The following is a 14,527-nucleotide window of genomic DNA, read 5'->3' as shown; positions in this document are numbered from 1 at the left end:
AACATCACCACCGAGCACAAGACCATAAGCTCCAATTTTGGTGACATGTGAAGATCACCTATTCCCCATGATCAGATTTATTCTTCCATGCTCCACCTCCACACTTTCTATTAGCCCATGCAAATAAGAACAACTGTGGAAACCACATCCTGTATCAAGAACCCAAGAACGAGTAAGTTGTAAGTTATTGACTTGAATAGTGCACATACTTACCAACTTTGGCTTAACCTTTCCATCCTTGATGTCCTGCAAGTATTTGGGGCAGCTTCATTTACAATGCCCTTTTTCGTTTCAATAGTAGCACGTGGCCTCTTTGGGGTCACTAACAGTAGGAATATCAGAAGTGGGCTTTGACTTCCTCTTTTTTCCTCTGTTTTTCCGAATGGCAAGGATATGAGCACTTACTGCAGAGTGGAACCTAATTTTTTTCATCCCTGATTCAGTTGTCTGCAACAAGTTATGGAGTTAGGTCAATGTGGTCTCTGTGTTGTTCAAATGATAAGATAAATTGATCATAACTGGGAGTCAAGGAGTTCAAGACCATGTCTATGTCTAACTCCTTGTCAAATGACACATTAAGCTTTTTTGACCGCTCCACATATCTATGCATTCTCTGCACATGATTGCATACAAATTCTCCATCATTCAAATTGCATGCCATTAATGCCTTGACGACCTCATACCTCTCTTGACGTGCTTTCTTGTGAAACCTTTTAGCAAGATCTAAGCACATATCATAAAGGCTAATAGTACTCATAGAACTTGTGCAGCTCATGTAACATGGTTGTAACCATTATGCAAGCGACCTTTTTTGCGTCGTCTTAGGGTTGTTTTTAGGCAGCCTGTTCCTCTTGAGTAGCAGTTGACTCACCGATTTCGAGTAGAGGTTTATCGAGAACATATTCTATGCCCTCGTATCGAAGAGTCATTTTAAGATTTCTCATCTAGTCCATGTAGTGTGGACCAATTAATTTCTCCTTAGATAAAATCGATAGAAGATTGAAGTTTGAGTTGTTGGTGGAAGATTGAGCAGCAGTAGCATCTCCAGGAGTAAACATCTATATAAGAGAGATCATTTTAGTTAGTTGACATATTCAAGGTTAGGATCCAAAATAAAATTCAAAATCAAGAAGAGGGATGTCGTAGTCTTATTGCGAATTTATGAATGTACGTAAAACAATTCCCCAATTTCAATCTATGAAATTCCTAGATCTTTTGAGATTCATTGGATCTAATCAATGACATGTTTAATCTCAAATTATGCACTTCTATTTGTGACTGGGATACCAAGGATCACAAACAAGATGTGAATAACCATGCAAACACGCTTGAAAACCTCGATGTCATTTATCATCTCAAATTAATGTGTCGGTAAACCATACATGCTCCATTAACATTGATAATTCTCAAGTTGTGCCACCATATCAACTTTATAGTCCCAAATTAGTGTGTCGGTTAGCCACACACGCTCCACTGATGATTTATAAAGAATGATGTGCGTTTTCATGGATTAGCATACTTTTCACATTTCCCTAAAGTAACTAGATTGGGATTTAAAAAGGAAGTTCTACTACTTTCATAGCATTATACTTTTAATGAGATTAGGTCCTATCAAACCTGTTCAGCTAAAAACCCACCACCACACAAGAGAGCGGTGGGTGAGAGTGAACACTCATTAAACGACCATTTTATAGGTCGTTTCCTTATACCCTCTTTATATAATGGCTTTATGAATGAGGCTTACTAGCGATTCGACTGACTTTTCTTATACATATAATATATTAAACATTTAATCATATATAGTATAAGGTGTATTTTAAAACTTTTCAAAATACGAGGTTTAAATGTTAATTATATAGATTAAACTTTTAATCAATTAAATTTAAACCAAATATGATTTAATCTTTATCTTTTGATTAAACAATTAATTATATTAAATTAAATCATTTAAGGGTTAAATAATTATTTTCGATTAAACAATTAATAAAATTACTCAAATTTAATCCTAATCCAAACCCTTCTATTTTTTGAAAATTTGGGTTGGGTTTATCATGTTTTAATTATTCAAATTTTAAGACATTTAAAATAAAAATTAAGGAAACAAGATAAACACTAAAGTAACTCCCCTATTTTCGAAAATAGGGTTAAGGAGGCCAGGATTTCAAGAAACCCTAGCAAAGTCGAAAATCTCATGGGCTAGGGTTTATTTTCGATAAACCCTAATTCTTTGTTCTATTCATTTTATGCACAATCAACAGAAAACTATGGCTCTGCTACCACTGATAGGTTTTATAGGTTATGATTCAAAGCATGAGGCAAAATAACTTAACCCTTAAGTTCACATACAACCTATTTGGATCTAAGTTTTCTCTATTGATAGCTATGAACATCAAGAACCCTAGCAAACCCTAGGTAATTTCGAAATTACAAGAAAGTTAGGGTCTACATACCTTTTGATTATTATAGCAAATAATCAAACCAATTCCTTTCTTCAAATGTCTTGGAAATCAAGCACGAGAAATCCAATGCCTCTAATGGTTTTTACACAAACCCTAGCAATTAGAAAACTTGAGGAGAGAGGAGAGGGAGTTGGAATTTCGGATATTCCGTTGGTAGAAGTGGTGGACGAAAATAAGGAGCCAATAGGGTCTATTTACAACTGATACAAGGAGCCTTGAAAACTCTAATTTGAATATAATAGTATTATTTTAAATTTGATAATTATCCAACTCCTTAACTCCTTTTAAGGATTAATCTAAAACCCTTAAAAAAACTCCGAAAAACCACCCATGACCCATGAAAGGTTCTGGAAACTCTCTTATTCAACTATTGAACAGTTACAGCTTAAGTCCCTGTATTTTTAATTAATCCAATTAATCCCAAAATTAATTTCAATTAATTTCTGATTAATTTTTAATTAAATAATACCATTACTAATTAATATATTAATCTCATAATATATTAACACGTTATTTATTGTTATTTGTTAATCATATAATAAATCAATAAATCAGTCACTCTTTCCAAAAGTCATTATAATCAATTACTAGTTTTGAAAGCAATCCAAAAATGATTTTGTCTCTAATTCAAGTATATACCAATTTAGTTATTAGATTAGACACCTTAATCCAACATGAATTTGGTCACATATAATACGTTTTCATTGGACGTTATATATTAGAGTTAGTTAGTGGTACCGATCTTGTATATTTATTTACTAACAAATACAACCGACAGTTGGCACCTTTCAACATTCACCCTTGTACTTTTTAAAATGTCACTTTAACCCCCTCGACTTTTAACTTTATAAAAAGTCATTTTCACCCACTTATTTTTCTAAACTTTTGTGTTTATCCTCATAGTATATATAATCTGATTTTCCTTAATAAGTTATGTTCGTTAACTTAAAAAAACTAACTTTTTATGTATTTATTTTTTATATATATGTTGGTATAAATTCAAGGTGGTCAACACTTCAACATAAGTTTAGAACTTTCGTTTATTATTTTTTTTTAAAAAAAAGACTTACTTGTTTTTTTAATGTACGTATCGGTATAAATTTGAGTTTGCCTACGTTTCGAAGTAATTTTTTTAGCGTTTTTGTGCTTATTTTTTATGTATGATTCGTCGCTGCCTACATGTGAGTTGGGTCACATATAATACGTTTTTGGTTATTTGAATTTTTGCTCGTTAACTTGAAAAAAAAACAATATAACTTGCTTATTTTTATGAATGTATCAGTATAAATTCGATGTTCTTTACGTTTCGACGTAAAGTTTGTGTACGTTTACATGCTTATATTTATGTATATTTCCTACGTATGAGTTTGGTCATATATATTACATTTTCATTCAACCGTATAAATTAGAGTTAGTTAGTGGTACCGACCACTAACACTTGCCATCCTTCAATTTTGTGAAATGTCACTTTACAACCATCTACTTTGTAAAATGTCAATTTTAATCCCTCGACTTAGAACTCTCTAAAATGTTACTTTCATCCATCCATTTTCTAAAGTTTCGACGTTAAACCCCATAGTATATATAATATGATTTTATATAGTTAACACACTTCAACTTTGTCAAATATCACTTCGATCCCCTTAGCTTTGAACTTTGTAAAATGTCATTTTCACCCCCCTCGACTTTCTAAACTTTCGTGTGTGCCCCATTCGTCGACGGTTTTGTTAGTTGTACTGACCTTGTATGTTTATCTAACAACAAATGTGACGATACCTAACTTTTATCAATACAATCATCAAAATTTAATTTTCAAAATGTATTGATGCCGCCGCAACGTGTGGAAGACAAAATAGTAGTTATGTGTTTAAATTGTATAGTAACATAATTTAAAATTTCAACAAAATAACTTAAAATGTCAACATATAATTAAAAAAAAATAAACAAAAATAACAGAAAACATTAGGTCATCACCAAGTGGACCGGTTAACCAAAGCACCATATGACATGTCATATATGCATGGTAGCCAATTTAGACTTTTTATTTTAAGAAAACGATTTGGAAAATTTTCGGAAAAATCTTAATATTTCTTCGTAATTGACGAAAAAATCTCAAACTAAAATTTGTTTACGAAAAAGTCATAATTACCGGTAAAAATGATAATTTTACCCTTTTTTCCTGTTTATCGGTTTCAATACTTACCCGGTTTCATTAAAGTCTCATTATTTTACCATAATTTCATTAAAGTCTCATTATTTACCATAATTTGGAACTTATTCGTAAATTATGGTAAAATAATGAGACTTTAATAAAACCGGATAAGTAATGAAACCGGTAAACCGAGAAAAATGGGTCAGATCGTCACTTTTACCGGTAATTTGGATTTTTTTCGTAAACAAATTTTAGTTTGGGACTTTTTCATAAATTAGGATAAAATATTGGGACTTTTTCGGAGATTTCCCAAACAACTTTCTATATAAACTTTAAAGTTCATGATTAAACATTTGATATTAGGCGCTCGGGTATACCAGGCACGAGAGGGTTCCGTGGCTAGGTAGCAAGGCCACCATCACAATAGACACTGCCCCCACCTCCACGATCATGGCATCATTTGATATTTTCCACAAAATACCACATCAAATCAAATTGTTCCTTTTCTCTATTCCTCCTCTCCTCCCTCTTCTTTCTATGGATCAAGATGGTGGCCTCATGTTAGACGTCAGTGGTGGAACCAGAAATTTTGATATGGGGTACAAACATTGTCGATATATTATATGTAGTTATCCAATATCGGACATTAAAAAACATGTTATAATCTCTTTAGTTTGGGGTACAATAACATGAAACATGTTCACAAATAATATTTTTTATATATATAAAACGATTTTTTGGAGATACTTTAGTACCCCAATGCACTATCTAGCTCTGCCACTTTTAGACATACACCACCAAGGATTGTGAAAAGAGATGGTGATAAGGTGGAGGGACATGGCATGGGGAGTATTCCCTATAGCCTAATTTATGTGACATTAACCCTTTCAGATCAGGGAAGGAACTTTTCTATAAGAATTGACGTGTAGAATTAAAGAAGGTGCTTAAGTTTTGTCGACTATGGGTCCAACATTGATTTTTGGTGCTTGATGTGGTCAAACTTGCTCCTTTTCTAACATCGGAGACTAATACGTGCCCAAACTATTTGGTTGTTTCATTTTATTTTATTTTTTTTTTATTTTACAAATATAAATTAATGAGTTATTAAATATTAGTTATTTTTTTATTAAAGATTAGTTAATTGAGTGGCCGATCATGAAAAGATGTATTGATTGGATTCGTGTTCCCATTAAGGTTTTTGGTTTCATTTTGCGAGCAAAACAGGATAGAATCCCAATCTCGTATGAACTTTCAAAAAGGGGAGTGGAAAATGGATCCACAATGTGTAGCTTTTGTCTGAACAACGAGGAAGACGTTAATCACACTCTGATCAGGTGTTCATTTGCTATCTCTGTATGGGAGTGGATACTTAAGTGGTGTAATTTGTCCCCAAATCAGTTTCAAACAGTTGACGACATCATCACTTTCGCTGCAACAAGGTGGAAGTGTAAAAAGAGGAGAAACATCCTTATTACCATCTGTTATTGCACTCTCTGTTGGATTTGGAAGGCAAGATGTGATAGAGTTTTTAAAAAGACGCGTACCCCCCCCCCCCCCTTTCCTATCACGGTGGCAGATATCATGAAATCTCAAACATTCATTTGGATCAAACATAGAAATGTGAATTGTTCATATAATTGGGTTGATTGGTGTGTGTCTCCTTTCCTTTGTATGTAACACTCTGATTTCTTGTACTTCTCTCTACCCCGTCTAGCTCCTTGCTAGACGGGTGTCAGTGTTTTTTTATTAATGATATTTGCCGATTCCAGAAAAATATTAGTTATTTTTTTGTCAAAATATGTCATCATACACATTACTAATCATGAACTTGATAATAAACATATCAAATAATAAGACCCCAAAAAAGAATTAGTAATCTTCTTACTCTAATGTGTTCAAGTGTTTTCACATATACTTTTTTCCTAATTTTATAACCATAACAACTTTTGTCAACAAGGTAAAAATGTCCATCATAAATTTACATCCAAGGTTCATTCAAGAGATAATGTAAATTTTGGTTTCACTTTAAGTCACTTATATATGCTATACATAGTTATTATTATTATTAAGGCAATTACGGAAACTTAATTCCAATTTTAGTCACTAAATTTGTTCCAAAAGACCATTTTCTGCATTAACTTTTAAGGTTAAATGAGTAATTCAATATGCTACCACAAAAATGACTTTTTTATATAAATAAAATGTTACGCGTTACACTGAAATATTATAACATTAAGAGTTATTTATATAAAATTAATCTTTATCATATTTTCTCTCTAATGGTCGAATGGAGACGAAGTTAACGAATAGATAAACTAACATCCAAAATGAGTTAAAACCATTTTTCATATCTTCATAACCGTACGTTGAAAGAGTACCAATATGGCATTTATTTCATCTGAAAATTCAAATCAACAAAACTAAAAGTAAACTCTAAAATTCAAAGCATTTAATGATGCGCCTCTTATAAATATCAAATGTCAGATAGTTCATCTTGCATTCACAATTTCACAAAAGCAATAATCGGAAAAACACAATACTAGTTTCAGGGTTCAAAAATGGGAAGCTTTAATATGAATTTAGTGGTGTTCATGGCTATAATGGTTGCATCCATGCAGCTTCACGGCACTGCAGCCCAGACAAGGCATGTCGTTGGTGACGCCTTGGGATGGACCATTCTTTCCGGTGGGGCCGCTGCTTACACCACTTGGGCGTCACTTCAAACATTCACCGTCGGCGACATTCTCGTCTTTAACTTCACCAACGGAGATCACGATGTTGCAGAGGTCTCAGCGGCGGCGTACGGCCCATGCACAGCCACCAATCCCATCTCCCTTGTAACCACTGGCCCTGCCTCCCTTACCTTGACCACCGCCGGCACCCACTATTACATCTGCACATTTGCAAGCCACTGCCAACTTGGTCAGAAGTTAACCATCAACGTCTCCGCCGACGCCTCTACTACACCTCCATCAGCAACACCCACAACACCGGCGTCTCCACCAACCACCATCCCTACACCTCCGTTATCAGCACCCACAACACCGGCATCTCCACCGACAATCTCCCCGACAACACCCGATGTTCCCTGTCCCCCTACCTCATCTCCAAGCTCCAGCCCATCATCACCACCAACCGTCGTAACCTCCGACAGGATCACTCCGGTTCCACCACCTAGTGGAGGAGCTCCGTCTTTCTCCGCCATGGTACCTGCCAGTTTCTTGATAATTGGCTTGGCTTTTTTGAACTATTAAATTTCGGACGCAAGAGATACACTTATTTATCATGCTTATCTACCAATGTTTTATTTTAATATTGGTTGCGACCACGATTACTATATGTTTTTTTTGTCCTACATTTCTTGTGAGGTCTCATCAAAATAAATAAAAAATAGTTTGTTTTATTTAGGAATTTATTAAAAAATTACTTTTCTTTATTTGCTATAAATATTATGCGGTAAAGAGTCGGTGGTTTAGGGACTAATTTAGGATTAATGTGGGATATAAAAATAAAAAAGAAAGTAAAAATAAAAAGAAGTTAAATATTATAAGGTTTAAGTCCTTTTTAATCATTTAAATTTTGGTTTTTTGCTCATTTGGTCACCTAACTTTTTAAGTTTTAAAAAGTTATCGAACTGTTGGTTTTGTGTTCATTTAGTCACCTAACTTTCGATTTGGTCGCTTAAGTTTTGGATTTGTGCTCATTTAGTCACCTAACTTTTAAAATTGTGTTCATTTAGTCACTAAACTTTTAAAATAAAGTTATAAAAATAAGCATAGTTTTAAAAGTTAGGTGACTAAATAAACATAATTTTAAAAGTTAGGTGACTAAGTGAGCAAAAATCCAAAAGATTAGTGACAAAATCAAAAGTTATGTTACTAAATGAACACAAAGCCAAAAGTTCGGTGTTCTTTTAAAACTTAAATTGAGTTAACTGACCAAATGAGCACAAAGTCAAAAGTTAAGTGACCAAAAATGACCTAAACCCAATATTATAATATCCTAACAAAAATAAGTAAATAGTGATAAAAAAAACCATATTCTAGTTTAACAACAGGACAATGAGTGAGATATAGAGACATATGTTAGGATTAGCCAAACCCTAGATTAGGTAATAAATGGAACAACTTTAAATGTGTTGGAGAACATAATTTGATCATAATTGTGTTTGATTATTTGTCTAGATCATAGATAATTAATCGTAGATATATCTTACAGAGCCCAATAATCCTTAATAATCAATTATGTATCCACTTACGTATGACCATTGTATAGTTGTTCATGAAGTGGTGATATCGTTAGGAGATCGGATCAAGAATCCTAATAATATTCATATTGGTAACCAACTGAATTAATCTATATACTGAAACTAACCATAGGAAAAAGGGGGATTCAAAGCTAAACGAAAGTGTCTTCATAATCTTGATTACAATCGTCTTTAGTTAATTGTTTGCCTAAGTTTTGAGTTAATTAAGTAGTTAAGTTAACCTGTACTTGCAAAATCAGATAAAAACCCTCATTTTAGTTACTGTTTTTTAGATTAATTTTTGTAATTACTTTATTAGCTAAATAATGTTCCATGTGATGGACACCCGACTTACTTTTCTATATTATAATCTAACTAGGTACACTGCCTATAATTGACTCATTAGATAAGTTTAGTTAGGTTTATAAATTTAAAACTAGTAGGTATGTGTGTTCACATCAAGATACCTTGCACCCTGGTTAAAGTGTGTAAATAGAAAAGAAGCAGAATATCTTATAAGGGAGATGCATGAAAGAACATCAGGGGAATATGAAGGAGTAAGGAAAGTGGTGCAAAAGATAGCAAGATAAGGATACTATTGGCCGACCATGTATCAAGATACTGAACCCATTGTATATAAGTGTGAAAAATGCCAAAACCATGCGCCTATACCACGAAAAGCAACAATACCAATGATTGGAATCAGTAGGCCTTGGCCTTTTGCACAATGGGGCACAGAATAATGGTTCCATTCCTAGAAGCGCCCAGAAAAGTATGATTCTTAGTGGTAGCAATAGACTATTTTACAAAATGGGTAGAAGAAGAACCGTAAGCCACAATAACCGGCCACAACATCATCAAGTTCTTTTGGAAGCAAATCATATGTCGATTTGGAATCCCACATACACTTATCTCAGATAATGGAACCCAATTTGCAAACAATCTATTTTGAGAGTGGTGCGAAGATCTACGCAGAAATCAGAGGTTCACATTTGTAGCACATCCAGAAGCGAATGACCAAACTGAAGTAACTAACCGGACAATAGTCCAAGGATTATCAACAAGGTTAGACACAACTAAGGGATGATGGGTGGACGAGTTACCAAGAGTGTTATGGGCATACAAGACAACTCCGAGAACAGCAACAAAGTAAACACCTTTCAGCTTGGTATATAGATAGGAGGCAGTAATCCCATTGGAGATGATGGTCCTAACGGACTGAACAACTAATTATGATCAAACCAATTTGAAGATGATCGTGGAGAGAAGAGAGATAGCAAAAAATACGACAGGAACACTACAAGCAACAAAAGGAGAGTCATTATAGCCAAAGGGTTAGAGGAAGGTCATTTAGAGTAGGGGAACAAGTCCTTAGAAACAACGAAGCAAGCCTGCAAGAACCACAAGGTAAACTAAGGCCAATATGGGAAGGTCCGTATAGGATCCATGAAGTTAATAGGGATGGATCATACGTTTTGGAGACAATGCGGGGAGAAGAGATACACAGATCATGGCATGTGAGAAATTTACGAAATTTTTATGTGTAGAAGGGAAGCACATTGAAATCACCCATAAGGAGGTAAAATACATGATTTTTCAAATAAGAACGGCCAGAATACTAGTAGTATGGTCCCTTCGGGGACATCCGATAAAATCACCCATAAGGAGGTAAAATACATGATTTTTCAAATAAGAACGGCCAGAATACTAGTAGTATGGTCCCTTCGGGGACATCCGACAAAATTGGAACGATACAGAGAATACTAGTAGTATGAGACAAACGAAAACTCGATACACAAATTTCATGGTCTCGACAAAAGTCACACCATGATTATCATACCTTCATACATGTAGTACGAAACAAGCGACATCTCGGTACACTAATCCCATGGTTTCGAGAAAGTCACACCATGATGATCATATATGTTGTACGAGACAAACGACAACTCGGTACACAAATTCCATGGTCTCGACGAAAGTCATACCATGATGATCATACCAGCATACGTGTAGTACGTGACAAACGACATCTCGGTACACAAATTCTATGGTTTCGAAGAAAGTCATACCATGATGATCAAACATATAGTACGAGACAAACGACATCTCAGTACACAAATTCCATGGTCTCGACTAAAGTCATACCATGATGATCATACTAGCATCATGCTAGTACTAGATAAATGACATATCGGTACATGAATTTCATGGTCTCAACGAAATCCATACCATGATGATCATACCAGCAACCTAGCAGCACCAGACAAACGACATCTTGATACATAATGGAAATCATACCATCACGTGGGATAACCAACATGTTGAAGAATACTTACCACTTTATTAACAAAATTAAGCCATCATAGCCAACACATGAAAAGTTAAAGACATCTAATAAATCAACGAGAATAATATCCTACATAATACTTAGCAGAACGAGGAAGGCTTGGATAGATATAGCAAATCTATGACATGTAGGAAGAAAATTAAGGAGTGTGTGACATGATGATAAGAGCATACTAAAGGAGGATCATATTTAAAGGTGATACGTCAACCAAAATGCACAACAAAATACCTTGTTACACTAGCAAGCAATTACAACATCACTGCTTGCAAACAACAAGAAACGAAATAGCATAACCAGTTCACCATAAGTTTAAGACAATTTAGCAGAAAATTGAGCACGAAGAACTTCATTATCCCAAAGACGCCTCTCATAGTTAGCCTCCATCAATGCTCTTTGATTCTCCAATACAACAACCCTATCATTCGCAGTACGATGTTGCTCCACCAACTCGACATACATACTACATGCCTTCATAAGAAACTCTTCTCCATCCAACTTCATACTATCAGCAGCACGTAGGTTCACTTCAGAAGAGATATAATGATCCCAAAGGGTTAAGAGCCCATAAAAAATTTTATTTCCTTACCAACGGAAATGGAAATTATCTTCTTAGATCGGGTCATAGAACGACAAGCATCGTCTAGTTCCTCTTTAAACGGATGGCAATCGGCACAACCCTCTAGACACAAGAAAGGATAACCAATAAAACTAAAAGGAAAAGATATACAAAGTTATAAACGAAAAGAATGATTAGTAATAATGGAATGAAACTATTTTACCAACGGCAACATGGGCATGATAGTCAGCAGGCTCAGAGGATGAAGGAATGGATGCTCCGGATACCTCATGTTGAAAATCCTCGAATTTATGAATAGTTAATGTACATTTGCATTTACGAGATAAATACGAATCTATAGATGATCCAACACCAGCGTTAGAAGGAACATGAGGAAGAGGAGTAACTTCAGGGGGAGATGAGGAATCCACTAACAACTGCTCAAGAGAAAACACATCCGATCCGAAACCAGGGAGACTTAGGGGCGACCCAGAAATATGGAAAATGTTACCGACTTCCTTGTCAGGAATAACACCCTCCAACATGATAGATTTTGGGGTTATATCACCAGATAAATATGTCACCAAGTTGAAAGAACTTGTATTCCCATCTGAAACAATAAATGCAAAAGTAGCACCAACAACATTAATATTAGGAGAAAATAGATAAGGAAAGAAGGAAAAAAGTAATACTAATTTAATACGATTAAAAGGAAAAATTAAATGCATACCTGGATGAAGAACCGACAACATAGGCAATTGATTACGAGCTTTCAAAATTATGTTCATATGACAAAGTGCAAGTACAATTTCTGGAAAGAAATATCCTCTTATACACATATGAGAAAAAGAAGAGACATTCTTAAATAAGTCATATGGCAATGACACGGAATCATCCAACTTAAGGAGAGTACCAAGAGTTAAAGGGAGGAAAAGAATATTGGCATTCACCCAACAAAACTTGCTTTTCCATCCACCATTTGTACCAGGCAGATCAGGAGAGAAAGGTAAATGACAACTGCTAAATGAATACCAGTTTCTGTATTTCTATAGACGATAGAAGTATAAAAAAACACAGAGAGAGGAATGTGATGACCAAAACAATAAGCTTCAAAAGTTATGACCTTAGATACAACGTTTAGACACAGTTAAACATGGTGAATACCGTAAAAACATAGAACTTCCAAGAAGAATAATGACAGGGGAAGCCTCAATCCACATGTAAGGTGTCGGAGGTAAAAACCCACCTTACCATTGGGAGCATCAAGAATGCGGGCTGGTGATAATGGAAGGTGGAAACCGTGCACCTAAGAGAGTTGGTACTAATACATGTACCGATCTAAAGTGAAGTTATCAACATCACTAACAATGGATGACTTGTCACAAGCCATGACAAAATTACTATGTAGAAAGTATATGGATAATAAGAATGGAAGATTCTAACTAATGTTTACCCGCTAAATAATCAAGATAACCAGGTACAACATTAAATGCACAATCTAATCATATACGCAGACATGAATGATTAACGGCAGTGACATTTAATGCAAACTTATAGCAGACATGTGCGAGACGTTTCCTTACCCAAGAAGCTTATAAAGTCTAAATGGCAAAATAATTTTTCGTACCATTCTTTTACCCTTTAGAATAGGGGTGGGGGGGGGGCTTAATGGTGTACCTAGGTTGGTTATTAAATAAAAAGGGGATACTGGTCTGGTGTGGACATGACGAGTTATGACGAAAACCACAATAAAACATATAACAATGAAAAAGGACCATATCGACCGGGTTATATCCAATCCGGTTGATAAAAGAAATACCAACAGTTGTCATAAGTAAACCCAAGAAACAATCGTAAGGCACAACATATAAAATACAACACGCAAGGCATACCCCATATTTCTGGCAAAAGCAAGATATTTGGCAATAAAATAACAAGACATACGAGGAGCTATAAGTTGTCTTTACCCAAATATTATAAAGTGGTCGAGTATAACCTAGTACATGAGGATAAAAGGGAGCCTATAAAAACCCTTACATATCAAAGAAGCAGGTAAACATTCAGAACACTTAGAAACTCTTACCAATTTTGAGAGACCTTATTAGGCATCCGAAAGCAATATCGGGGTCCAACCCTCGGTATGGATTTCTAACATAAGGATTGTCCATTAATGCATCATATCTTATGGACTACTCGTTAGAAGAAAATAACCAATTCAATCTCCATCATGTAGGCGGGAGGCCACGTAGCAACAATACTATATTATTGTTTTTATTTATTAAACTATAAATATCAATTAATGATATTTTTCAAAATACGACATAAAATTAAAAAGTGAAAAATTACATAAGAAGAGATTATATAAAATATAAGAAAAGATATATATATATATATATATATATATATATATATATATATATATATATATATATATATATATCCGGTAAGAAATTTTTTTTGGTAGGAAGGTAAGAAGTTTTTTTTTCTACATATTTTTTTTACGAAAAAAATAAATGAATCACTAGATGATTCATTTGTAAGATGATTCACAAGAAAAAATTCCCAAAAAAACATCTTTATGATTCATTTTTAAGTAAATTAAGAAAAAATTCATTTTTATGACAATTTTAGTGAATAACAACAAAATCATTGTATAAATGAATCATCGAGATGTTTTTTTGAGAATTTTTTCTTGTGAATCATCTTACAAATTAATCATTTTGTTTGTTCGCGAAAAAAATATGTAGAAAAAAAACTTCTTATCTTC

At 34.3% G+C, this 14,527-nt stretch overlaps 1 protein-coding gene across 1 annotated transcript; it reads left to right on the top strand.

Annotated features, from left to right (window-relative positions):
- Positions 1-7,123: 7,123 nt before the first annotated feature.
- LOC145125334 (blue copper protein-like) lies at positions 7,124-7,980 on the top strand. Its single transcript, XM_079060803.1, has one exon. It carries the CDS (start codon positions 7,170-7,172, stop codon positions 7,863-7,865), a length of 696 nt encoding a protein of 231 aa, XP_078916929.1. The 5' UTR covers positions 7,124-7,169; the 3' UTR covers positions 7,866-7,980.
- The last annotated feature ends 6,547 nt before the right edge of the window (positions 7,981-14,527 follow it).

Source organism: Lactuca virosa, chromosome 7 (genome assembly GCF_052849685.1).
Source record: "Lactuca virosa cultivar CGN04683 chromosome 7, Lactuca_virosa_CGN04683_v6, whole genome shotgun sequence".
Classification (NCBI taxonomy): domain Eukaryota; kingdom Viridiplantae; phylum Streptophyta; class Magnoliopsida; order Asterales; family Asteraceae; genus Lactuca; species Lactuca virosa.
The sequence above is the reverse complement of the archived record's forward strand: the minus strand, read 5'-3'. Positions and strand labels throughout refer to the sequence as shown.

Excerpts from the sequence above, each read along its gene's own strand:
- LOC145125334 (XM_079060803.1), top strand. The coding sequence starts at position 7,170 with ATGGGAAGCTTTAATATGAATTTAGTGGTGTTCATGGCTATAATGGTT.